At 42.9% G+C, this 23,029-nt stretch overlaps 1 protein-coding gene across 9 annotated transcripts in view; it reads left to right on the top strand.

The window, feature by feature from the left end:
- KCNT1 (potassium sodium-activated channel subfamily T member 1) overlaps positions 1-23,029 on the top strand; it is a 202,345-nt gene that overhangs the window by 109,930 nt on the left and 69,386 nt on the right. For all 9 annotated transcript variants that reach the window (XM_043498810.1, XM_038374838.2, XM_043498812.1 and 6 more), the window contains 4 exons: positions 7,763-7,842; positions 13,450-13,549; positions 20,853-20,912; positions 21,986-22,034. In XM_043498810.1, the coding sequence (XP_043354745.1) occupies positions 7,763-7,842; positions 13,450-13,549; positions 20,853-20,912; positions 21,986-22,034 (289 nt within the window). The remainder of the gene's footprint in view (positions 1-7,762; positions 7,843-13,449; positions 13,550-20,852; positions 20,913-21,985; positions 22,035-23,029) is intronic.

Here is a 23,029-nt window from a genome sequence, read left to right as displayed (position 1 = left end):
GTTTGTGCACCTGTGGACCTCTGGGAGTCTGTTTTCATTGTTTCCTCCTCTATTCTCCATCTCCCTCCCAGCAGGTTTATACCTTCAGGGAGTTGAGGTCCTGCTGCCCATGATGCTCGAGCATTTATGGGGGAGCACCTGCTAATCCACTCATCCCTGGTTGCAGAGTGTAAGGGGGTACAGACATTTGGGATGGGTTTTAACTCCATTTCCCCTCCAGAGACTGTGTGGGGTCCCTTCACCTCATCCCTGTCATTTCCCTTATATATTTGAACACACTCAGTGCTGCCTGATCCCAGAGCCCAGGTTGTGTGGGTTGCTGGGATGGCCTTCTCCTCTTGCCCAGCAAGGTTGGGGTGCTGAGATTTCAGCTGCCACCTCCTCCCCTCTCCCATAATTATGTCAATAACTTTCTGATGATTACCCCACTTCTAAATTCTCTGCTTCTGGTACAGACATGAAAGGGGGAGGGAAGGGTCTGTGAGAATTCTAAACAACTCAGCTGTTGAATGATACAATTTAATTATTCTATTTATTTAAGAATGGAGAGGCACTTGAACTGCCAGTGCTAATTTCCCAGGGCACTTGGAGTTTTGGTTCAGGAACTTAGGAGCATTACAACTGTGAAATTTGGTTCCAGACCCAAAGAACAAGAGTGTGTAGACCCTGCGATTTTGTCTTTCTGTCTGCCTTTCTTTGTCTTGTTGAAAGAAAGAAAGAAAGAAAGAACAGTCGCTGCTGCAGAGATCTTGTCATTTTAGCTTGCCTTAAGAGCATTTCTTTGTATAGTTGCAGTTATAACTGATGAATACATACAGTCATTTGTCACATAGAGAAATATCTTCTATAATCATTCAGTGCTTTCATCTATAAGTGTTTATATTCATAATTTTTAAGTGACTAGTACTGCCATAGATCAGCTCGCCATCTGTCTGAAACCTAAGAGTGATATTGCTGCTGGTTTCTTCATTACTAACGCAAATGTTTCTGTAAGACAGGCCACGTTTTTGGAAAGCGTCTCTTTTGTACAGACGTGTTTAATTCTCTGCAGCTCTGATGAATTAGCATATATTGATCAGTGCCCTAGCTGGGGACCAGATGCTTGCCATGTTCTACGACAAGTTTTAACAAAGACAGAGAGCAGTGAGCTCATGCATGCCGTATAGTGAGTAGTTCCAGCCATCTGATTTATTTGTAAAAAAAATGTGCCCTGACATAGATAAATTATTTTGTGAGTCTAACTTTGGAAATAATCCATCTTAACACGCCTGAGCTTTCTTACGAAGCTTCTGATTTATTTCTGCTTGGAACTGACGCACCATTTTGACTGTACTGATGTAAATACTTTCAGAAATTCTGCTGATATTTTTTCCCGGCAGTTTTTCTGTGTGCATGTTGTTTAGCAGCATATGGTTCTCGGAGTTCTGCTATATTCATCATCTCAAAAAACCCATTACAATGGGAGTGATGTCACATTTTTCAGAATTGTATTGTACCATCTGAGCATTGCAGGCTGTTGGTCTGTTCCCTGTCTCCATTTCTAACGTGTGAGCAACTGACAAACAGGCAAAATGGGTTTTAGGACAAAGTTGCTTGCAGGTAGCTTCTATTATTCCAGCTGTGTTCAATTCAGATCCTTCTTTCCATTATAAAACTGCAAACTGCTTGGAGTTTCCAGGAATTCTGTTTGCTTTCTAAACTCCAGCTTCTCAGCTTTGATTATGGAGATTGAGCGGTGCATGGTGCTTGTAGTCACAGCTAGCCCTGTACGTTTCTCCTCCTGCCTTCTTTCAGGGCATTAATATTTTGGGCCTGCTGTACACTGGGAGAAGCTCCATGGGCTTACAGCATAGGTGCATTTGGCTCTTTGCGTGTCTTATAGATTTCCTTGCTTAATGCTGTAAATTTTCCAGCCCTTACTCCTGATGGGGCATAAATGTCTGTTCAAATCTCTTTCCACCAGTTGCTCAGTTCACCCAAAGCTGAGATCTGCAAACTGTCTTAGTGAGCACATCCCGCCTTGCAGTATGAGCAGTGTGAATGCCAGATCTGCCAACTGCTGTCTATTATTTGTTATCACCTGTGCTATGGAGTCCATCTTTCAGTAATATACTGCCAGTGAAATGGCATATTGCGCAGTCTCTCTGCCAGCATCATTGGAGTCACAAGTGTATATACAGGCAAGTTAGCGGGGTGGTGTTTCTTTAATTAGCTCGGCCGGGAAAACAGCATCTGCTCTCTTATAAGGTCCTTGGGTTCTTCTCCCCAGTTTCCACCTGCTTTGGCTGAGGGACACAGAGAGGTGAAGTGATTTGCCCAGTGACTTGGTGTCTGAGGCTGAATGTAGCTTGATGGCCCAGAAGCCTCCGGCTTTGCCTTAAATGCAGTCTTTTCAGCAGTAGCTTTGGGGATGTGGCAGGATTAGCAGCAGTGTGCTTTGGTCTAACTTGAGGGCTGATGCCTTTAACTCCCTCCGGGCCTGACTTATCACTGTGTTATCTAGTTCCACGTGGCATAACCCAATTACTGCCAAAGGAACTGCCGTCCTAGACCAGACCAGTAGTCCATTCAGTCCTCCAGTCTGTGCTAGTGGCTAGTCCCAAATCATTCACAGGAAGGTGTGAAGTGATGAGGCATAACGTTCCTGAGAGGGAAGAACGTTTCTTCCTGGGCCCAGGAAGTTAGTTGGCTTGTGGCCTGAAGTTTGTAAGGTTTTCTATCCCTTCCACATCTTCATCCTGGCTACTGTAACTGGGGATGATGATCTTACCATTAATACAGTTATATTTATACATGAATTGAACAGTCATAAATTCACCAACAATCCTTTTAATTTAGTAAGAGAGTTTTACCAGAAAACAGCTCAGAGGAGCTGATCTCTCATTCACTCCAAAGGTGACCTTTGCTTCCTATACGTCTCGTGACTTCCCAGCAGAAGGGTTGGGGACAGTAACATCAAAATGTCAGCGCTCACTGGTAGACCCCTCTGGCTGGATAGGGATTCTGAAACAATGACAGGGTTTTCTAAAAAATCCCTCTTGCTCTCCACTCCCTCAGCAGCTTGGCATTCTTGCCTAGTAAGTATTTATTTAGCTGTTAGAGCTGATAGCCCGGCTTCCTTTTAAATCATCTTCCCATCCAGGGTATGCCAGGCCTTGAATTTCTGGCGAGAGCTAACCCCATATGTGCAGGCGGTTACATAGGTGCAAAGGAATGGGATAGTGGAGGATGGCATGACAACTGCAGCTCTCCGCTTTCATGCCCGGGTCATTTCATTCCTCGTCCCCAATCGTATTTCAACTATCTCTGGTAATTTGTTGTTGTTTTAAAAAATAATAATAATAATAATAAGACGAAGAAGAATAGCAGTTATTCTAAGGACAGCATGCAGTGAAGCACAGAGATTGCTAATTCACTGCACTTGGCTGCTTTGCTAGGTTTAGTAATAACTAATGGGCTCCTTCTTACTTATAATATAAAACACAGAGCCATTGCTAATCTGCAGAACAATCCTTTATGCTCTGATTAGCAAATCTAACTGTAATTTACAACCTGGGAAGATGCAGTAATGCCAAAGAGAGGTGCTTCAAGAGTGTTTGTAAAGGCCTCTAGGTACTTTTACTCGAGTTGAACTCTGCTTCACACACAGCCTTGGGCAACTTAGAACAAGTCTAGGATTTCAGTTCCCTCACTTTTGCAGATAAAAATGGAAATAGTTGCAGTTGTCATGCAGGTATTGCAAGGGAGGGAACTGTCTTTGGTTGCACATCCTGGATAACAGAGCGATGGATTCCCAGATCTGCACCCTCAGGTTGGTTCTTAGGCTTGTGACTCTGACTTCTGCCAGACAGTCTCAGTTTTAGCACCAGCATCCAGGCGTGAGATTTGCATTTCATATTAAAATCACCTCCCTTTTCCCCATTGTGGCATTTATTCAGGTGACTATAAAGTCAGCCAAAAACAATGGCTGAAGTACAGGGCATTCACTGAGTTGCCTTCTTGATCTTTAGGCAGAGGAGCCAGGATAAAATTCAGACTTTGCTTGAGCCTTGGCTTTGGGTTGGACTTTGGCCTTATAAATTCTGAAATAACACATGTAATTGAAGAGAAACCTTCCTTCCCACGGCTTCTGGTGCTTAGGTATTGACCTGCCTGACTTTGATCTCTGCATTTGATGCACTTGTGCTTCCATCTCCCTTTGTCATGAGGCAGAACAATCTGCTGAGTTCTCCTCTCTGTACAACTTAGAAACAGGGGATGTTGAGCCAGGCCTGAGTGAGCTGGGGTGGACTGGGACTGACCAAGTGAGAAAGAAGCAAATCTATAGGTGGGGACAGGAGATAGGATTTGAAGGAAGTATCTTTCAGGGGTAGTAGAGGAGAAGAAGGTGGCCTGAGAGGTTTTGTGGTAGAATAGTAGCTGTTGTGGTGAATCTGGTCTTTATTTAACATTAATCGCTACTCCTTCCCCTCAGGGCCTTTAAGCAGCATCTGTAGCCGTAAGCCTGATGAAGGTCCCCTGGAGACTCCCTGCCTGTCAAGCGTTGTTATTCTCTTGATACAATAAACCATCAACATACCCAAATGTCAAGTAAAATTCAGAGGCAATTGGCAGCAATTGGAGGTTTGGTTGGAATGGTCAAATAAGGTATCTTAGCAACAGAGGTAATTTTGTCTTCTTGTAGACTGGGTTTGTTTTGTAATAGCTTCAGTCCTGCTGAACATAGCTGCTACAAGGGGCAAGCCCTGCCTTTCATACGAGGACGTTCCTTCAAATCTCTGACGCCTCATGACCACTCTCCTTCTGTTGCAACAGTGACAGTGTTAAAGACCCTCTAAATCTTTTCAGCTTTGAGTGTACAGGAGCAAACTCAGAATCCAGAGCAAGGCTGGGTGGTCAGGAGAGATGAGGTATGAGTTGGGGAGGTTGTAATGGAAATGAAGCTATTTGGAGAAGATTTGAATATGGTAAATCTTGCAATAAAGTGAAAACAAAACAAACCAAGCCCCATCTAGTTTTACCTGGGTGAAAGTCACGATGCAAAACCAGGCACCACCCTCTACCTGAAATAGAAAGACATTCATATTTTATATGTAGTACTTTGGAAGTCAGTGTGTGAAGCAACAGTGCTCCAAATTTTTGGCTTGAGGTCTAGTATTTCTTGTAGACTGTTGAGTCCCTGGAAGCTCTTCAAATCTTGGATGGCTATTTGCACTGCACTCACTCAATTCCTAAAATCCTTTCCCAGCTTGTCTGGGCTCAACGTAAAACCTGGGGGAAATTCTCAAGGGAAGCAGGTTTCAGAGTAGCAGCCGTGTTAGTCTGTATCCGCAAAAAGAAAAGGAGTACTTGTGGCACCTTAGAGACTAACAAATTTATTAGAGCATAAGCTTTCGTGAGCTACAGCTCACTTCATCGGATAGCTCATGAAAGCTTATGCTCTAATAAATTTGTTAGTCTCTAAGGTGCCACAAGTACTCCTTTTCTTTTTTCAAGGGAAGCAGTGTTTCTTTGGTTGCTCCAAAGTTCTGGTCAGGAATTCAGAAGGATTATCCCTGGAACATCACACAAAAAACAAGTTATTGGTGGCCTTTAACAAGATTAGATCCGCTATCAACATGCCGTGTTAAAGTATGGCATACAGTGAGTTGAAGCAATAACCTCCTAATGGACTGAATAGTAGAGAAAATAACTGACTACATGATGAACAAGCAACAATATAATAACACTGAATCCAGCCAGTCTCATTGGAGATTTACATACCATTCTTGGGCAGAGCAGTCTCATCAGACTAAACATTAATTGTGTTTCCATAATGAAGTTAACATGTAGCTAATTATGCTGAAAATGGCCAGCAAAGAAGACAGCTGCTCTCCTTAGTTTGGGTAACAGTGCAATTTTCTGGTTAAACTATAAAATATTTTCACCTGGGAGTCCTAAAGGAACACGGGCAAGTAACTTTTAAAAACGGTTTTAGCTCTCTGGTGGGTATCCTCTTAGGAACTTGAAAATGGCACATGTTTTTCTTTTTGAAAACAAGACATGGATGTATTATTACCTGAACTTGCAGTCCTCACACAGGCAAATCCTCCAGTGAAATCCATGGGGTTGGGTCTGTAGATCCTCTCACATTCCTCTCACCCACTGATGCTGCAGCAGCTCCCTTTGTGGTTGAACTGTCTTCACAGGGAGATTTATTGTGCTGTGTTTCAGAGGGCTTCAGATAGCGGGAAGGGCTTGGTCAAGAGGAAGGCACTTGTAGTTTGCTCCAGAGAAGATAGAGGTAATGGTAGGGTGTGGGCAGGAATGGGGACCGCCTCCTCTGAGTGGGGTGATCTGTCCTTTGCCCAAGAAGTTAACAGTTATGCAGAACTTTTGGATTCCCAAGTGACTTTGGTTGACAAATGCATCCATTTTTGTTTCATTTGCCAGTTGTCAGGCAACCAGGGCCATTTCTCTGTGCTGTGGCCCTTGCCATGTGTGACATGGTGCTGGGTCTCTAACGGGTTGCCAAGGAGTGAGGGGTTATTGGTCGCTCTCTTTGCCCAGGTGCTGTAGGAAAGGGCTGTGAGAGCAAATGGCTGTTGGAGGGCAGAGAATGCCTTTGGGAAAGTCAGGCTCCACGCTGCAGCAGGGAGGTCTTTCTTTACTCTCTGGTTATGTTAAAACTTATCCATTATCAACACTAAGGGCCAAATCTTCAGCTGCTGCATATCGTCATGACTACACTGATCTGTGCCAGCTGAGGAGGAGATCTCATCAGTTAGGGATCCTTCCCCTGTATGGCCCATGGATTTTTCCACCCGGGCTAGCCATGTCTTTGTGACTGCCAGACTAGGCCACTACAGCGTGGCCTGCGGGAGGCTCCCCTTGATTACATGGCAGCTGGAAGTGAGTGCAGAACATGTCTGCCCACTTGCTGTGAAGTGATGGCCATAAGGAGCTGGTCACACCAGTTTTCTGAATGCAGCAGCTTCTAGGTGCCACGCTCGGTATTAATGTGGATCTTCTGACTTGCTGAGGAACTTCCTTTCTTCCCGTGTGCTGCTGTCGCAGGTCAGCTGGGGCTGGAGTCAGGGCATTCTCGCTGGAGAACTTGGTCATTTGGGAATTTGCTTTTGCCTCCTAGCTTAGAGGAGCTAGAATCTGTTGTCCTGCGGGACATGATGGAGCGGCTTATACCGACACGGGGTGATTGGGTTAACCACACAGATTGTTTGTTTAAGAGGCCGTAGTCTGTCTGGTATGATACAGGTTAATGCGTTGCTATGACTTTTTAAAGTATGTGCATGCGGGTAATTATCATGGCTCCATTTTGTCACCGCAAGGTCTCATTTCCAGTAACTGATCAGTGCAGGAGGGCCATCTGCAGCTTCCCAATTCTGGAGCCAGCATAGTTCAGCATAGCCCCAGGCCAGACCTTGCAACACCCTGGCACATCTTCTATTTTTCGGCTGTAAATATTTGCGTAGGAGTTTTGGCTGCTTTCCAGACCTTTTGTGCTTTAGGAGCAGCACAAATTGAGCAGAATCTGGCTTGGGATCGGGCCCCAGAGTAACATCTGGTTACTGCTCTGTGCAGCATTCTAATGGTTTCTTATTTAAATCTTGTTCACAGGGTGGATTGTTGGAAAAGGTGGGTGAGAAATATAGAAACAGCACCTGGTGGTATGGGACATATTTAGAGGTGGGAAGATTTTGAGATGAAACCTTTACTAACTACAATCCCAGTTAATTCAGTTCTCTTTCCTTTCTGCTCACAGGGTACAGGTTGAGTTCTATGTAAATGAAAACACCTTTAAAGAACGTCTCAAACTGTTCTTCATCAAAAACCAAAGATCAAGTAAGTGTTTGTACCAAGACACTCCATGACAGTTTTATTTTCCAGGTAATTACAATAATAACCAGGTTGTCTGTAATGAAAGGGATGAGGGGGGAAAAAAGAAAAATCTAACTAGCTACAAAATAGAAAGAATCTCTCTCTCTCTCAGGTCTATTAGCCACAGCAAATCTGTTTGAGCAATATTTGTATGGAGGTGATGGATAACAATGTGTAGGGTAATATATTTTTTTGCATACTTATTAACTTGAGCAATAAATTGCTGCTCACGTTGACCAGTCTCCATCAGTCCTAGGATGGAAAGTAAGTGCCATCTAGTGGTTGCAACGTTTCAGCACTGCTTGGTATCCTTGGCACTGCTGCCTCAAGGATTCTTCTGTATCCTGATGTCAGAGTGCCGGTTCCCAGCACTGAGGGCTCTCTTTTTGCGTGTTAGCCTGAGACGGAGCTGGGTTAACGAGTTTCATCTGTGAAAGCAGACTGGTGTGGGAGTGGGTTTCCTTTCTTGAGAAAAGCGTGATTCCACAGGGAGGATAGGAAAGAGCACCCTATATTTCTATTGTCCGCATCACCAGCATTTATAGAGTGTTCACTACTATGGCACCTAGCTGCATTTTACAGGGGTGATGCTCAGCACCTCTAGATTTACAAGCGAAATGACTAGCCCTGTAATATGCAGTATTGTTGTAGCCATGTTGGTTCCAGAATATTAGGGGCAAGGTGGGTGAGGAATTATCTTTTAATGGACCAACTTCTGTTGTCGAGAGAGAGACGTTTTCGAATTACACAGCTTTCAAGCTCTTCCTCTTCCTATTATCTGATCAGAACAACCCCCAGCCTCTCCAAGCTCATCATCAGAGCATAAGTAACTAGCAGATATTCTGTCTGTTCAATCTTGTATTTAGCTGTGACACTCTCAGTACCTTTCCCAAACCTGAGGAAGAGCTCTGTGTAGCTTGAAAGCTTGTCTACCCCAGAAGTAGTGAGCCACTAAATTCTATGATGCCCACAGCTTAGAGGGAGACCCAAGACTAAGGCATTTGTTACTGGGATATCAGATCTGGCAGCTTATCAGAAAGGTTGGACAGAGCAGGGCAAGTTCCAGTGAGAGGGAATATTGCAGGTGATGGCAGTGGTGCAGGACAAGATGTAAAGCGGTTTTAGTCTCTGCATTGCTTCTCACCCTGATTGTATACCCGATCAGCATGCAGGGCAGTGCAACATCTGATGGTTGTGCCATCAAGGTGGCGCAGTGATGTGTACTATGGGAGCAATCTTCTGATTGGGGTGAAACATACATGTACGTGTGAGTCAAGGAGCATGTGCACGCAGTGAAGCTGGAATCTGGCTTAATGTCCGCAGGAACAATATTCATGGAAGCTGGTACATAAGTTCCCTGGCACTATCTTGTAGATGGCTATACCTGTCCCAGTCACTGTTCCCTCTAAGCTGTGCGCATGTGTGCACGCACACAGATCCTAAACCCCGCGCACACGGCGAAACACCACGCACTCAGAAAATTAAATACTACATCGGAGCCAGGCTGAAATATCATTGACTTTTAACATTGTTTGCCCACCATCTATCAACACAGCCAGATTCTACTAGCTGGCAAGGGGAGGAAAGGGAAAGGAAGTTAAATTTCCTTTTTCTAAGTATTTAAAAATTACATTTACAAAATAACATGGTGTAGAAGTATTATTATTACAAATTGCAAATTAAAACTTTTTAAATGTATAAGCATTTTACTCGCTTGGGTGCATTTGCCTCATGGCGCACAAATTTGAACTCTGCTTCAAAAATTTGCACATAAGAAATTTTTTGCGCACACGTCCTGTCAAAAATTAGAGGGAACATTGCTCCCAGTGTCAGCCACGGGTCAGCCATCTGTCTGTTTACTATTTTGTAATTAACTGGTTACTCCAGGTGTTTAGGATAACCACGTCTGTCCCATGCTTATTAAAGCTGAGGACTTCATGTCGATCAGAGGCAGCAGAATGGGAAACTAATTGATAATTACAGTTTTATTTGGGCATAAGCTTTCGTGGGTAAAAAACCCACTTCTTCAGAAGCATGGAGTGAAAATTACAGATTTTCTGTAATTTTCACTCCATGCATCTGAAGAAGTGGGTTTTTTACCCACGAAAGCTTATGCCCAAATAAATCTATTAGTCTTTAAGGTACCACCGGACTCCTCATTGTTTTTGTGGATACAGACTAACATGGCTACCCCCTGATAATTAATAATTAGTTACTGTGAGTAATGACCACCCATAGATATAATATAACAGAGATGAAGAGGGTGATGTGGGCAGCTAGATGTGCAAGAACCTCAATATTACATCACTTAATATTCACTCATGATGATAACCACAAATCAATATTCTGTATATATGATACAGCCAGGTTACAGTACTCTGAAATGCATTTGCTGAGTGGATCTTTGACAAACTCATTATGAACTTGTAATAAATTTGCATCCTTTAAAGCTATTATGGGGCTCTCGTTTCTCCTTGCTGTGTACACCTACAAGTTATTACCCAGTTCAGGGCTCCTGTGTCTTTCTGTCTCTTTTCTTCAGGGATTCCCAGGTTAATAGGAAGTGATTTTCCATGTATTTCCCACCCACCCCCCTTTAAGCTATACATTCTTGTACAAGTGAAAGAGCAGTACATGTTAGGACATCCCTGATTCCCAGTTTAACGTTGTGGTTGTGTTGTCTTAAATGCCATGTTACAAAGGGAAGCTCTGCAAATGTTAGGTTGTCTCGATGAGGTTCTATTCTGTGTGGGTGAAATTCACCCCTGTGCGGAGAGGCCAGCACAAGGTATGTCCACTAATTAAATCCTTTTAAACCCTCAGAATAGTGTTTAAGTGGGCAGGTCATGCCCACCTACCTGAACTAACTTTAATGTGGCTAGGGCAGGTACTGGAAGAGTGAAGCTGTAACAGCGTGAGATGCAGCGTGGGCAACCCTACAAGTCATTACCCAGAGTTTTGGGTAGGTTTGTACAGGCCAGGCTGCTGCAGCTTCACTGCTCTGGTATCTGAGTTAGCTAGTTTAAAGCTAGCTCAGGTACGTCTGCTTGAGCAGCCATGACACCAGTGATGGCCGTCTAGACATACCCTCACGAGAGTCATATGCCCTCTTTCACCCTTTATTAAACTTGGCACAAACATTAATGAATGTGCCCTGGTCACTTCCATCAAAACAGAAGCACTATTATGTCTGCTGCTTACCAATCACTAGTGAGACCTCAGAAAGTCTCCCAGATGGGATTCTGAGTGACAAAAATAAAATAATTGATTGCTCCTGGGAAGTTCTGGCAATGGACGACTTCTTGTGGGATGAGAATGAACTGACCTGCTGTAAATCATTATACAATATAGCATGAAGCTGGATTTATTTTGTTAAAAATAGTGGCATGTTTATAGGGCTGGGGCACCCTGATTGAACTTCCAACAGTGTTGGAACTCTACGTGACCTCCACCTCCTGAATTTTCTTGTCTAGGGACAGGAACCTCCAGCCTGCTGCTGCTCCCACCCTTCTAAACATTTCAGGCCATGGATTCCTCTCGTCTGTATCAAAAATATCACCTATTTTCTTTGACTCCCCAGATTAATTCCACTCGAAGAATCAGGCTTTTATTTTCTGCCTGAGGGAAGGCATTAGCTGCCCGCAGGGAATCTCTAGGAGCTAATTTTATAATTTCACGCTTTCTTTTGTTCTCTGTGGGTCATATACTTGTTAAATAGCTGGTGTGTAGCATCAGAGCGGCTGCCCAGGAGAGGAGGGTTTTAATGGAAATGTGCTAAATTTCTCACTGGTAATTTGAGTAATAACCTGCTAAACTGGCTGTGAAGAGGAGGGAGTTGATAAAGTGGCAATTTGAATGTTCTGTTCCTCCTCCTACAAACCACTGAGCCATGTGATGAGCAAAGATTGGACCCTAGCTTGGTTGTATGAGTCTTATTAAATGGATGCTAGTTGATTCTGGGGATAAAAACCTCAACAGCCCACATTCCTTTCTTCCATACTAGGGAAGGGGTTTGCAAAGAGCCAGCTCTTTTTGTTTAATTATTTATGTTGGTCTTGTAGTTATTTGAAGCTGTATAGGATGTGAAATGCACCCTACAAGACTCGAGCAAAGTTCGTACAGCATTCCCGGTCTCCTGCAAGCTCTACTAATAGCCAGAAAAGCAATCATTACCCATCCTACCACGCATGCTATAACAAGCAGCATAAATTACTGTGTTTGTTCATTCTCATGCTTAAAGGATAATAGGTGTTTAAATACTATTGAAACAGATGTTCCAAGGATGCAGTAACATTGACGGGACCTCTGCTGCATTGTTCTCCCTCTCCCCATTATGGGCACCATGTTTTCTAAAGATTTGGGGCCAAATGATATCCAATGGCCCCTAATTGTGTGTCCATCACCAATTCCTGGCACAATCAACTGTGGTTGCAAACAACAGAACGTAGGAGTCTATTCAGACATATAGGGCTAGAATGTGGAACTATGCCATTGACACAGATCCAGCACATTACAGGAAGGATGGTCCAGTGATTAGAAGCTAGCTTGGGACTCAGTAGGCGTGGGTTCAATTCCCTGCTCTGTGAGGTGGAGATCCTCAAAGGTATCAAGGTGCCTTACTCCCATTGAAATAAATTGGAGTTAGGTGCCTAAATACCTTTGTGAATCTGGACCCTAGTCTCTCTGTGCATGTTCCCCACTTGTACTATGGGCATAATAACAATTCCCTGCCTCACAGAGGGGTTGTGGGGATAAATACAGAAACCAATTAAGATTCTGGGGTGGTAAAGAAACTGTGGTAATGGGGACCATACAAGTTCCTTAGCTAGATACATTGCTATCATTTGCAGTTGATTGTGGTTGCAAAATTAGATGCCTGGTTGAATTCAGCTTTTTTAAAAATATGTCCCATAATAATGGTTTCCCAATGCACCCGATGACAATTCCACAGTCTTGCATGTGGCTCTCCTGGTGGAACGGGACCATAGTTACACTTCAGGAGAGATTTTGTAGTCACCAAGGAGTTGGGATATTCTTTTCAAAAATGAATGTTGAAAGGGAAAGTCTGTAAATTCAGATCAGATCAAGGCAAAATCCTTTTTCACTTGTTACGCAATCAGCCTGTGGAACACACTGCCACAAGATATAACTGAGGACAAGAGCTAAGCGTGATTAAAACCAGATTAAACATTATTGCGGGTAATCAGAGTTATAACAATAAAGGTTAAAATATTTGGAAGGAGATATAAAACCTCTTGCTTCAGGCCTCTAACTAATGGGAGTCATGAGAGAATTTTCCCTGATAGCAGGTTATCTGATAACTACCTAGTGGGAGGGTTTCTTGTGTCTTCCTCTGCTGCATCTGATACCTCTGTGAGTGACAGGATATTGCATTAGGTGCTGTGCTAGTCTGATTCAGCAATTCCAACTTTCTTATGACCCCCCTCTTTTGCTCTGAATGAGTATTGCATCTTTTTGTGTGTCTATCATACATCAGAAGCCCTGCAGTACAGTCAGAGGAAGATGTTTGTTTCTTTTTAGCCTCTTACCCTGTTGTCTTTTCTATTGCAGGCCTAAGGATACGGCTTTTCAACTTCTCCCTGAAGCTTCTCACCTGTCTTCTCTATATTGTACGTGTTCTGCTTGACAACCCAGCAGAGGGAATAGGATGGTGAGTGTCTATTAGCCGCAGTAAGGTGGATTTTTATCTGTCTGTCTAATCCATCATCGGATATTTATTAGGCTCCCATCATGATTGTTTCTAAGCATCTTTCAGAGTTACTGGTCTCCAGACAGCACTTCTTCATGTTAAGAGCCGGTTTACTAGCAATTAAGTGGCTGTGAGGGTGACGATACCCTCAGAAGTTCCACCATAGTCCAGTCCCAGATAAAGGGATCTCATGTTCTGCTCTCCTCACCGTAGAGCTGAGTCTCAGTAGCTGCTGCAATGGGGAATAGTACACAGCGAACCGACTTTCCCCCTCAAAGAGTGGTTTCTGTCCAGAGGCGAGGAGATTTCTGCGGGCAATAGCCGTGCATCTGCTCTTGCTTCTTTTCCTTTTACCAAGGTGAAAAGAGTGCTGCTTCTCCAGCCATGTTGTGTGTTCTCTTCTGAGTTGCTATTCCTCTTATCCGATAACTTATTTCACTCCCTTTCCATTTGGACGCTTAAATGCTAACTTAAATTTGAGGTACAGTGATATGGCTGGAAACAGGACACGATCACCAGCTAATCGCACACCTGTGGCATGGGGAAACCTGAACTCGTGTCCCGCTCCAGAATCACAGGCCTTCAAACTTTGCTAGCTTGTTGATCAAAGGGAACCTGCTGGTCATACATATAAGCAGGTCACGTTTTGTCTACTAGAGGGCAGTAGTGGACATAAACGGGAACATTTCACCTTCCTCCACCTTGATTGAATCCCACAACAATTCAATGAGCAGTGGTATGTGAGGAGTGATATTATCACCTTCTGTCTTTTCCCTGCCTATTGTAAACATTATTTCAGAAAATTGCTAATTCTTCCTGCTCTGTTTTTTCTTCATTTTTAATCAGTTAATTTAACAAATTTGTCTGATAGAATTGAGAATTCCTAAAAACCAAACTAATGACAATCCACCAGTCTATATCTGCCCCTCCTACCTCTCAGAGTTTGTTCTGTCTTATTTATTCATCTATTTACAGCAGTGATGGGGGGGCTGTAAATCTGGCTGAGTTCTTCTGCTCTGAATGCATCCTTTATTATTATTATTAGCATACGCTGCAGAGGGAACAAAGCAGGGTATTTTGTTTAGGCCTCTTGTGGGATCGCTGAAACTCTTAGAAGTTGTGGCATATTTTTTAGTGTACATTTGTTATCCTTATACTACTGTTGACAGTGAGGGGTCCCAAAGAATGCCATGGGGAAAGCAGAAGGGTTAGAACAGGCTGGTGGTGGTTGTGTTGGAGGGTTGGGCTGGGCATTGGGACCCCAGTCCATAAAATGATCTGTTTCCATATGTTAGTCTAACTGAACTAACACAGAACGATTAGTCTAAATGTATTTTGCAATAGAGCTGCCATTGCACATCCCAGGGTGCCTTTATTGTAAGCCAATGTTTCAAACTGGCTTGATTTCCCAGAAAACACTATTGATTTCCCAGAGCCCCTAGAAGTTCTGTCTGAAATCCATATAGATGCTTCTGATATAGTTTGACAAAATCATCTCTTCTTCATCTCATCAGAACTGCCAAAATATCTGTGATGCACTGAGATGAAAAATAAAGCTGTGAGCTTTACAACTAGAGATAAAGAACTGTCTCAAACAGAACTCTGTGCAGTGGGAAATAACTCTTATGTGTGTGTCTATGGATACCTGCGTACTGTGTTACTTTATCAATTAGCTGTCAGGTCACCATCCTTGCAGATGGTTAATAGGAGAGGCAATAGTGAAAATTATGTTAGTACTACAGCAAAGATGAAGGGTGGATGTCTCAAGAGGTCTTGTCTTGCTTCATTGTTTGAAACTCTATGATGTAATAACCTGTATGTTCACTAGCCCTGTTCAACCCCACTGGAAAATAAAGCTGGTAGAGAAATTTAGAAACATTTTCACAGAAAATTTTCCAAATGCTCTGGGAAAAATTTTCATCTGAGTTTCAGAAATGGAGATTGCCCTACAAGCTGGCTGAAAAACAGCAACATGTTTTGGTAAATTCAATCAAAAAGTTGAAACATGTCTCATTTGAGTTGTATATCTCCAATACTGAGTGCCGATGGCACCACACTGCTCTCTGACAAAGAAAAGATGCTGCAAAAGTGGGCAGAACACTTTAACAACATCCCCAATCAACAATCATCTATTAATGAGGAGGCAATTGATCGACTGCTGCAGATCAATATCAAAATCTCTCTTGCTGATCCCCCAATGCTGACTGAAACTGTGAAAGCAATTGACCTGCTGTCAAATGGTAAAGAACCAGGAGCAGATGCTATACGAGCAGAAGTCTACATGTCCAGAGGCTCTCACATGGCTCTGAAGCTGACTGAATTTTTTCAGTCAATGTGGTCTCAAGGAACTATACCCTAGTTCAAGGATGCATCCATTGTCCACTTGTACAAGTGGAAGGCAACAGATAATCCTGCAACAACTATCGGGGCATCTCCTTGTTATCAGTAGCTGGAAAAACTCTTGCCAGAATTCTGCTGAATTGCTTTGTGCAACATATTGAACAAGGGCTCTTACCTGAGAGTGTGTGGCTTCAAGAGAAGACGTGGGACCATAGACAAGGTGTTTGCAGCTCATCAACTTTAGGAGAAATGCCAGGAACAGAACTCCAACCTGTATATGACATCGTTCACATTACTGTTGTGCTGCATTACCTCCCCTCCCCAAAAGAGGAGACCCTGGTGCATCATGGGAGATGGGTGTTGACCAAAGAACTTGGCCTGTAGAAAAGAATGGGACCATGAAACTGCAACTCCCATGAGGCACCATGGTGGTATTTCAGAATCAAAATACTTCAGATTTCTATTTATTCACGGACACCTCTGCATTTTCCATCGACTTCCCTCCATTTTCTGACCAGCTCTACTTTGTATCCAGCTCTTAAGTGATGCTGCTTCATGTATTTCAGGTGGGGTGGTAACTTCAGTGCTTTGTAACTTTCTTCTGACAGTATTAGTTTAGCAATGCCAATAACAATATTCTAAGTGTGGATTCCTTTCATCTGTAGCTTTAAAAATTACTCTATTACCTTGCTGCAGACTCACAGTTCAAATTGCCTTCAGACATGAGACAAATGTTCAAGCCTTCAGTGTAGCCTGCAAATGTTTTCTATATGTTGACATCCTTGAAAGCACTTGCCCTAAATCCTGTTTAAGTCTTTCGGGAGGAGATCAGCATTGTCATTTCAAGAGCTGAACTGACAGATGATTAGATATGTCAGCTTTGCTCAGTATTTGAATGTGTGCCGTCTTTGCGTGTGTCCTTTTTTTGCCTTTTATCTGTATATAATTTCTCCCAGCACAGAATGCAAGTCAATTAGCATTTTGATTCTTCTGTTTGCCAAGGCTGCAGGCTACTTGTCTGGGTGTGAAGTCAGGGAAAGGAGAAACATCTGACACTTAGCACTAATACAGAACTTTTCCATCTTCTGTCCTATCCCTCACAACCCCTGTGAAGGTTTCAGAGTAGCAGCCATGTTAGTCTGTATTTGCAAAAAGAAAAGGAGTACTTGTGGAGGTGAGTAGGCAGAAAGTGAAATGACCAGAGTCCATGTCGGAGCCAGAACTAGAACTCTGAGTTCCTGGATTCACATCCTATGTTTGGACGATACCTCTTATTTTTGACAGTATTTCACCATCTGGGTTGCTGGGGGATGTTGATATCAGGCCAGTTCTCTTAGGAAGCTGGCAAATCAATTGACTCTTGGAAGAAGGAGAATGTCTCCACATGTCTCTGAGTAAAATGAATCCCAGCTTCTCTTGCCTGTGAAAACCCAGCCCTATAGAGATCCTGGTCTTTTAAGATGTTCTCACTCTTTCTAGATGGATACAGTTCCTTCTGTTTGTCCATGCCAAAATGTGATTTTAAAAGAGGCATTTTATTGTCAGATATATTTGCATTATCTCAGGGTATCTTAACATGTTTAGGCCTCCATTGGCATGAAGAATGAATATTAACTGGGGTGAGGCTTAACATACCATACTCAGTGAAAGAGGCTGAATTCTTGCATTCAATTTCCCAGACTGCTTGCAGCAAAACTCCTTTCCAGTCCAGAGAGAGTCTTCAGCCTTGTGGGGGTGGGGTGAAGTATGTGTGCAATAAATGTTGATCAGCATGGCTGCATCCTCCCATGGTAATAGTGCATGGCTTCAATACTCTGTGTGTGCCTTTCATTGCTGTCTACCTGGCTAGTTGTTCTGAGGAGCAGCTGGTTTGTCCTAGAAATGCAAGTTCAATGGCTTGGGCTCTATTGTGATCTCCTGTTTATTAATTTAGAGGCAGCTTCTGCTATGCTGCATTTTTTAGTGATAATAGCCATCAGTGGGGAACATTGGTATGGTACTCTGAGCTCCCCCTTGCTCTGCCAACTTATTTTGGATCAGTGGCAGTGGAGAGTAGGTCTGCGATTTGTTTCAGTGCCCGTGTTAATGATTTACTGATCGTTCCTTCAGTCGCCATGGGTAAAATTTCAAAAAATACTTCTGTGACTTGGGCCCCAAAGTCCCACTAACTTTCAATGGGATTTAAGCATCAGTGAGAGTTAGGCACTTCTGAAAATTTTATCTCGTGACATTCCTCAGCATAATTATATAACAGAGATAACATGAGCCCAGAGGGGAAATCACACCTGCCACTCACTCACCTCCCACCCTCAGGAGTTTCTAAGGATGCCCTAAAATGTGCAGGAGTGAATTTCAGTGAAGATGCAAAAGTCTCTTTCATTCTTGTATAGTCAGTTTGGACCCATCTACTGTATTATTTATAAAATAAATTGCTATCAAGAGTCGTTGGCCCTTTAAAATTCTTCTGACCTTTTAGGATGCATTCCACCAGATAACAATACTGAATTCTTGTTGAAAGACACCTCTGTCCTCTGCAACAGGAAGACGTTTAAAGAGCTTTGTATATAGAGGGGCAGCACCTCAGCTTCACTGACATTGGTGGAACTATGACAATTTATGACAGCTGAGGATCTACTGAAATGAGTACATTTCAGAGGGCATCAGAGTACATCATGGAAATGTAGCTTGGTTGAAAATATTGGTGTTAGACTTTTCTGGGCATGGGGAGGAATGTCCCAAGAAGCTCCGATGCAAGGCAGGTGGTGATTGGTTTTGGATGAGGTGTGACCAGTTGGATGTGGAGAGTGGTGACAGACAGATGCGGCTTGATTAGACGTTTCTCTAGATGTTATTGCTTTACAGATGAATTGATGTTTGTTTCCAGAACTCAGCCCATGGCATAATTTGAGATGAAGGGCTTTTATATTTTGAGATGCGAACATGTCACAGGAGGACATTGATACTAGATTCCTTACTATTGTGTTGCTAGACAATGGCATTTGGGAGGTATTTTCTAGGACTGGCTGGAGAACAATATTCCATTTTGCAAAAAAAATTGTGGTTTTGACATTTTGTTTTCATTTCTCATTGGAACAAAAATGAGACCTTTTGAAATATTTCATAAATAAACATGAAAAATGGACTCTCTAGCCTGTGATTAGAGAACTCATCTGGGATATTGAAAAACTCAGGTTCATATTTCTATGCTGAATCAGGTAGAGGAGGGACTTCAAGCTCAGTCTTTCATATGCTAGGTGAGTGTCCCAACTGTTGGGCTATTGGCTATTCGGGGGGGCCAATGACAACTGAGTCAAAATCAATATGTTTCCAGGAGACATTTCAGTTTTGCTGAAAACTTTTTTAACTATGTCAAATAGACTTAGTGCAATGCACTTCAAATCCAAGAAATGCACCTTATACCCACTTATCTCTGACTTCAGTTTTTAATGTTATTCAACCTAACCTTGTACTTTAAATTTTTAGCTGGTCTTTTAAGTCCCCATTAGAATAATAAAAGTATCCTCAGAAATAACCTACTTCATCAGGCAGGTTCATCAGAGTCTTGCACCTTATGGCATCTTGCTTGGCGTGTTTAACATTTTACAAATAAAAGGCAATGGTCCAACAGTAATGAAAGACCTAGCTGATTAATGAGCCTAGCTTCTGCTAGACCTGAGGTTCCAGCAACAGAAAGTATATTTGTAATTAACTTTAGCCATTGGTGCTTTTATGCAGGAAAGCCCAAGGTTTAGATGGGACTTGACCCAGGAGAAATTTGTTTAAAGTGCGTTCCAATGGTCTTTCTATATTATGTACCCTCTCTCCTGTAGTATCTAAGCACCTCTCAGTCTTCAGTGTATTTAGCCTCACACCCTCCCTGTCAGGTAGGGCAGGGCTATTATCTCCATTGTAGAGATGGGGAACTGAGGCACAGAGAGACTCAAGTGAGTTGCCCAAGGTCACACAAGAAATCTGTGGCAGAGCAGGGACTTGAACCTGGTTCTCCCATGGGCATGGCTAGTGACTGAATTACTGGGCCAACGTTCCTCTTGGTAAGTCAGTAGCTCACTTTGAGCATCAATACCAGAGTCCTTTTCCCATTTGGCGACTTTACCTTTCCAGACTTGTGCAAAGCAATTTGGTACCATCTGAAACATTGCATTGTTGCTTTGCAGTCTTCTTCCCTCCCCACCCATCCCAACCCAACCCACTTGTCCAGGATGCTTAACTGTGAAGAGCTATGCTACCTGGCACCCACACTTGTGTTTCCTGGTTGTGCAGTATCGTCACTCTGCATTGTGCCAAACAGAATGATTAATGACTCGCATTCATTTCTGTTTCCACTCATTAACATCGTGGCGGTCCTTGAACTTAGCTCTTGGTTAACTGTTCTGGAGAGCGGGGAGCAGAGGGTTAGTTTTAGTGCTACTGGTCAGAATTTGAATTGGTGGATTAGCTTTTAACCCAGTTTGTCCTAGAAGTCTTTTACCTGAAGTTGGTTGGCTTTTATTGATTGATTTTAGCCTGCCAGAGTGATAAAGCAAAACTGCCTGCTTTAGCCACACCTGGGGGCTGGTCTTTATAGGTGCAATGTCTGCAACTCGCAGTGAAGTCAATGGGCCCTGGCCCCCTGGATTAAAACCACTCTAATTGCTGGGTATTATTAATAATATTATTATTACTAGACTGTGCTGTATATATCAGCTGAAAGCACAGCCAGCACCGACAACCAAGTTGGTTTCTGCAGCTTCCAGGCTCTTTCTCCTTTGGGGAACAATGGCTTTGGTATCATCCTGCATCACTTTCATGAAGTTAAGAGGCAGGCTCGGACTTGGAGTATTCTTTATCTCTCACTGGCCCCTTGGGCTGCTCTGTTGCATCATACTGATTGTCTCCCTCTTAGTTTGTGTTTCTCTTGTCTTAGCTGGGGATGCGAAAAGCAGAATTACTCAACCTTCAACCAGTCGTCTACAGAAATAAACTGGTAAGTTGCTAATAGTACTTAAATCCTGCTCCACTCTAACCAGTTGTTGGGGAACCTAGTAATATGAATTTCTGATGTTTGTGGCTACCTGTAGCCACTGGTTGTCCATAGTGATGCAGCTGACAAAGGAAGAGAGAGAATATGAATCTCAGTAACAGAGGGATTGAGATGCACAGTTAGAAAAGCATCCACTGTTCTGCTTTTGGAAATGAGTAATTCTCCATGCAGAGGGTATTCTCAGTAATCTGTTTAACAAAACTCTCATACAATTCAGCACGCTCACTCTTGCTTGCAAGGGTAGGACTGGTTGTGCATGGGAAATGAATTTCACCTCAAGCGGGTTTGTGTTGTCCAGGGTCAAAACCATCACGTAGCCTGTGACAGGTTTCATACACAGGTTTGCAGTTCAAATTCTGTCTAGTTTCTGCTAAACAAGTCTAATGGACAAAGTTGTCCTGGAGTGAGAACAATTGATGGTTCCAGCTAATGGATCCTGTCAGTCTTTCCCACTGGAATATGCAGGGTTTTAGGTGGCTGAGCCTAATTGTAGTTCACCAGACATTCTGTTCTGGAGCTTTGTGAATGTCAAGATTTACAGTTGAGGGTTCTGCAATCTTCTCCAGTTTGATTCCCTTTGCACCCTGAGTCTTTGAAATTTGCAGGAGTTATTCAACTCATTCAAAACCTGAATTTACTCTCAAACTGCTTAGTCCTAGATGGTTTTTACCTGAATCCATCCATTGGTTCAGGTTCACCAAAAACTCATTCCACATTCATGTATCTGGCCTAAGTTTGGGATTTCTAGAAGTGAGTCTCACCAGTTTACAGTTTTATTACTGAAGTTTTGCAAAAGGGAATGACACAGAATTAGCTGGTCCTGAACCAAACTCTAGGCTTAAAGCCCCATGATTCTGAGGAAATTCAGATCTGGATGCAGACTTTGCATTTTTGAATAATAATAATGAATTTGATAAAAATATAGATCAGTAAAGGTTGACATCACACCTGTTGTGTAAAACATTGAATGGCTTGTTTAAAACATATTCCAATTTAGGGCCACTTTTTCTTTATAGGGCTCCAATCTTATGGGTGGACAGAAAAATGCCATTATGGGCAATACAGGTAAGTGTCTGAACCTCTAAGGCACTGTCACACAAAATCCATCACACAAAAGGCATACAGTATTTATTTTGTGCAAGGTTTGTTTTATGTCATCCATGTTTCTCTGTGCATCTTTCTTCCTGGAACAAATCCTTGAAGACTGATAAACAGAGGACACTGATTTTCCTGGTGAGTGGAAATAGATTGTGTTTTTCTGCTGTGAGCAACTAGATGACCCTAGGTGAAACTTACAAATGCCAATGGAAAAGATAAGAGTCTGTTTACGCAAATGTTTGTGACGATAAAACAGTGAGTTTTGCACAGCTCTACTCTCCTGGCTCAATAAAGCCTGGGATAATGTGGGTCTACAGTGAGCCAAATAAGGTTCAGGGGATCAAGGACCTCTGGGAAGGTTCATCCCCTCCTCCCTCTCCCCCATACTGCCCCAGTCTTTTTATCTCTGATCTTTAGATGTTCTCGGCTGGGGGAAGGGACGGCTTCATGGGTCCAACATGTTTGGCTATTTTTACTCTGAGTTATTTTATTGGTGAAAAATTTCCCTGTGATGAATTTTTAAAAAAAGGTAAACTCCCATCTCCATTAATCTCAATAGTAAAACTCCTCTTGTCATCAGTGGGGCCAGGATTTCACACCACGGATTTGTCTAACCCCGAAGTGGCACTGCTTTATCTATACCCGTACGATTAAAACAGCACAGGTCCTTGTGTGGATGCAGTTTCATAGATTCACAGATACTAAGGTCAGAAGGGACCATTCTGATCATCTAGTCTGACCTCCTGCACAGTGCAGGCCACAGAATCTCACCCACCCACTCCTATGAAAAACCTCACCCATGTCTGAGCTATTGAAGTCCTTAAATCATGGTTTAAAGACTTCAAGGAGCAGAGAAGCCTCCCTCAAGTCAACCATGCCCCATGCTACAGAGGAAGCGAAAAACCTCCAGGGCCTCTCCAATCTGCCCTGGAGGAAAATTCCTTCCCGACCCCAAATATGGC

Source organism: Dermochelys coriacea, chromosome 16 (genome assembly GCF_009764565.3).
Source record: "Dermochelys coriacea isolate rDerCor1 chromosome 16, rDerCor1.pri.v4, whole genome shotgun sequence".
Taxonomy (NCBI): Eukaryota; Metazoa; Chordata; order Testudines; family Dermochelyidae; genus Dermochelys; species Dermochelys coriacea.
The sequence above is the reverse complement of the archived record's forward strand: the minus strand, read 5'-3'. Positions and strand labels throughout refer to the sequence as shown.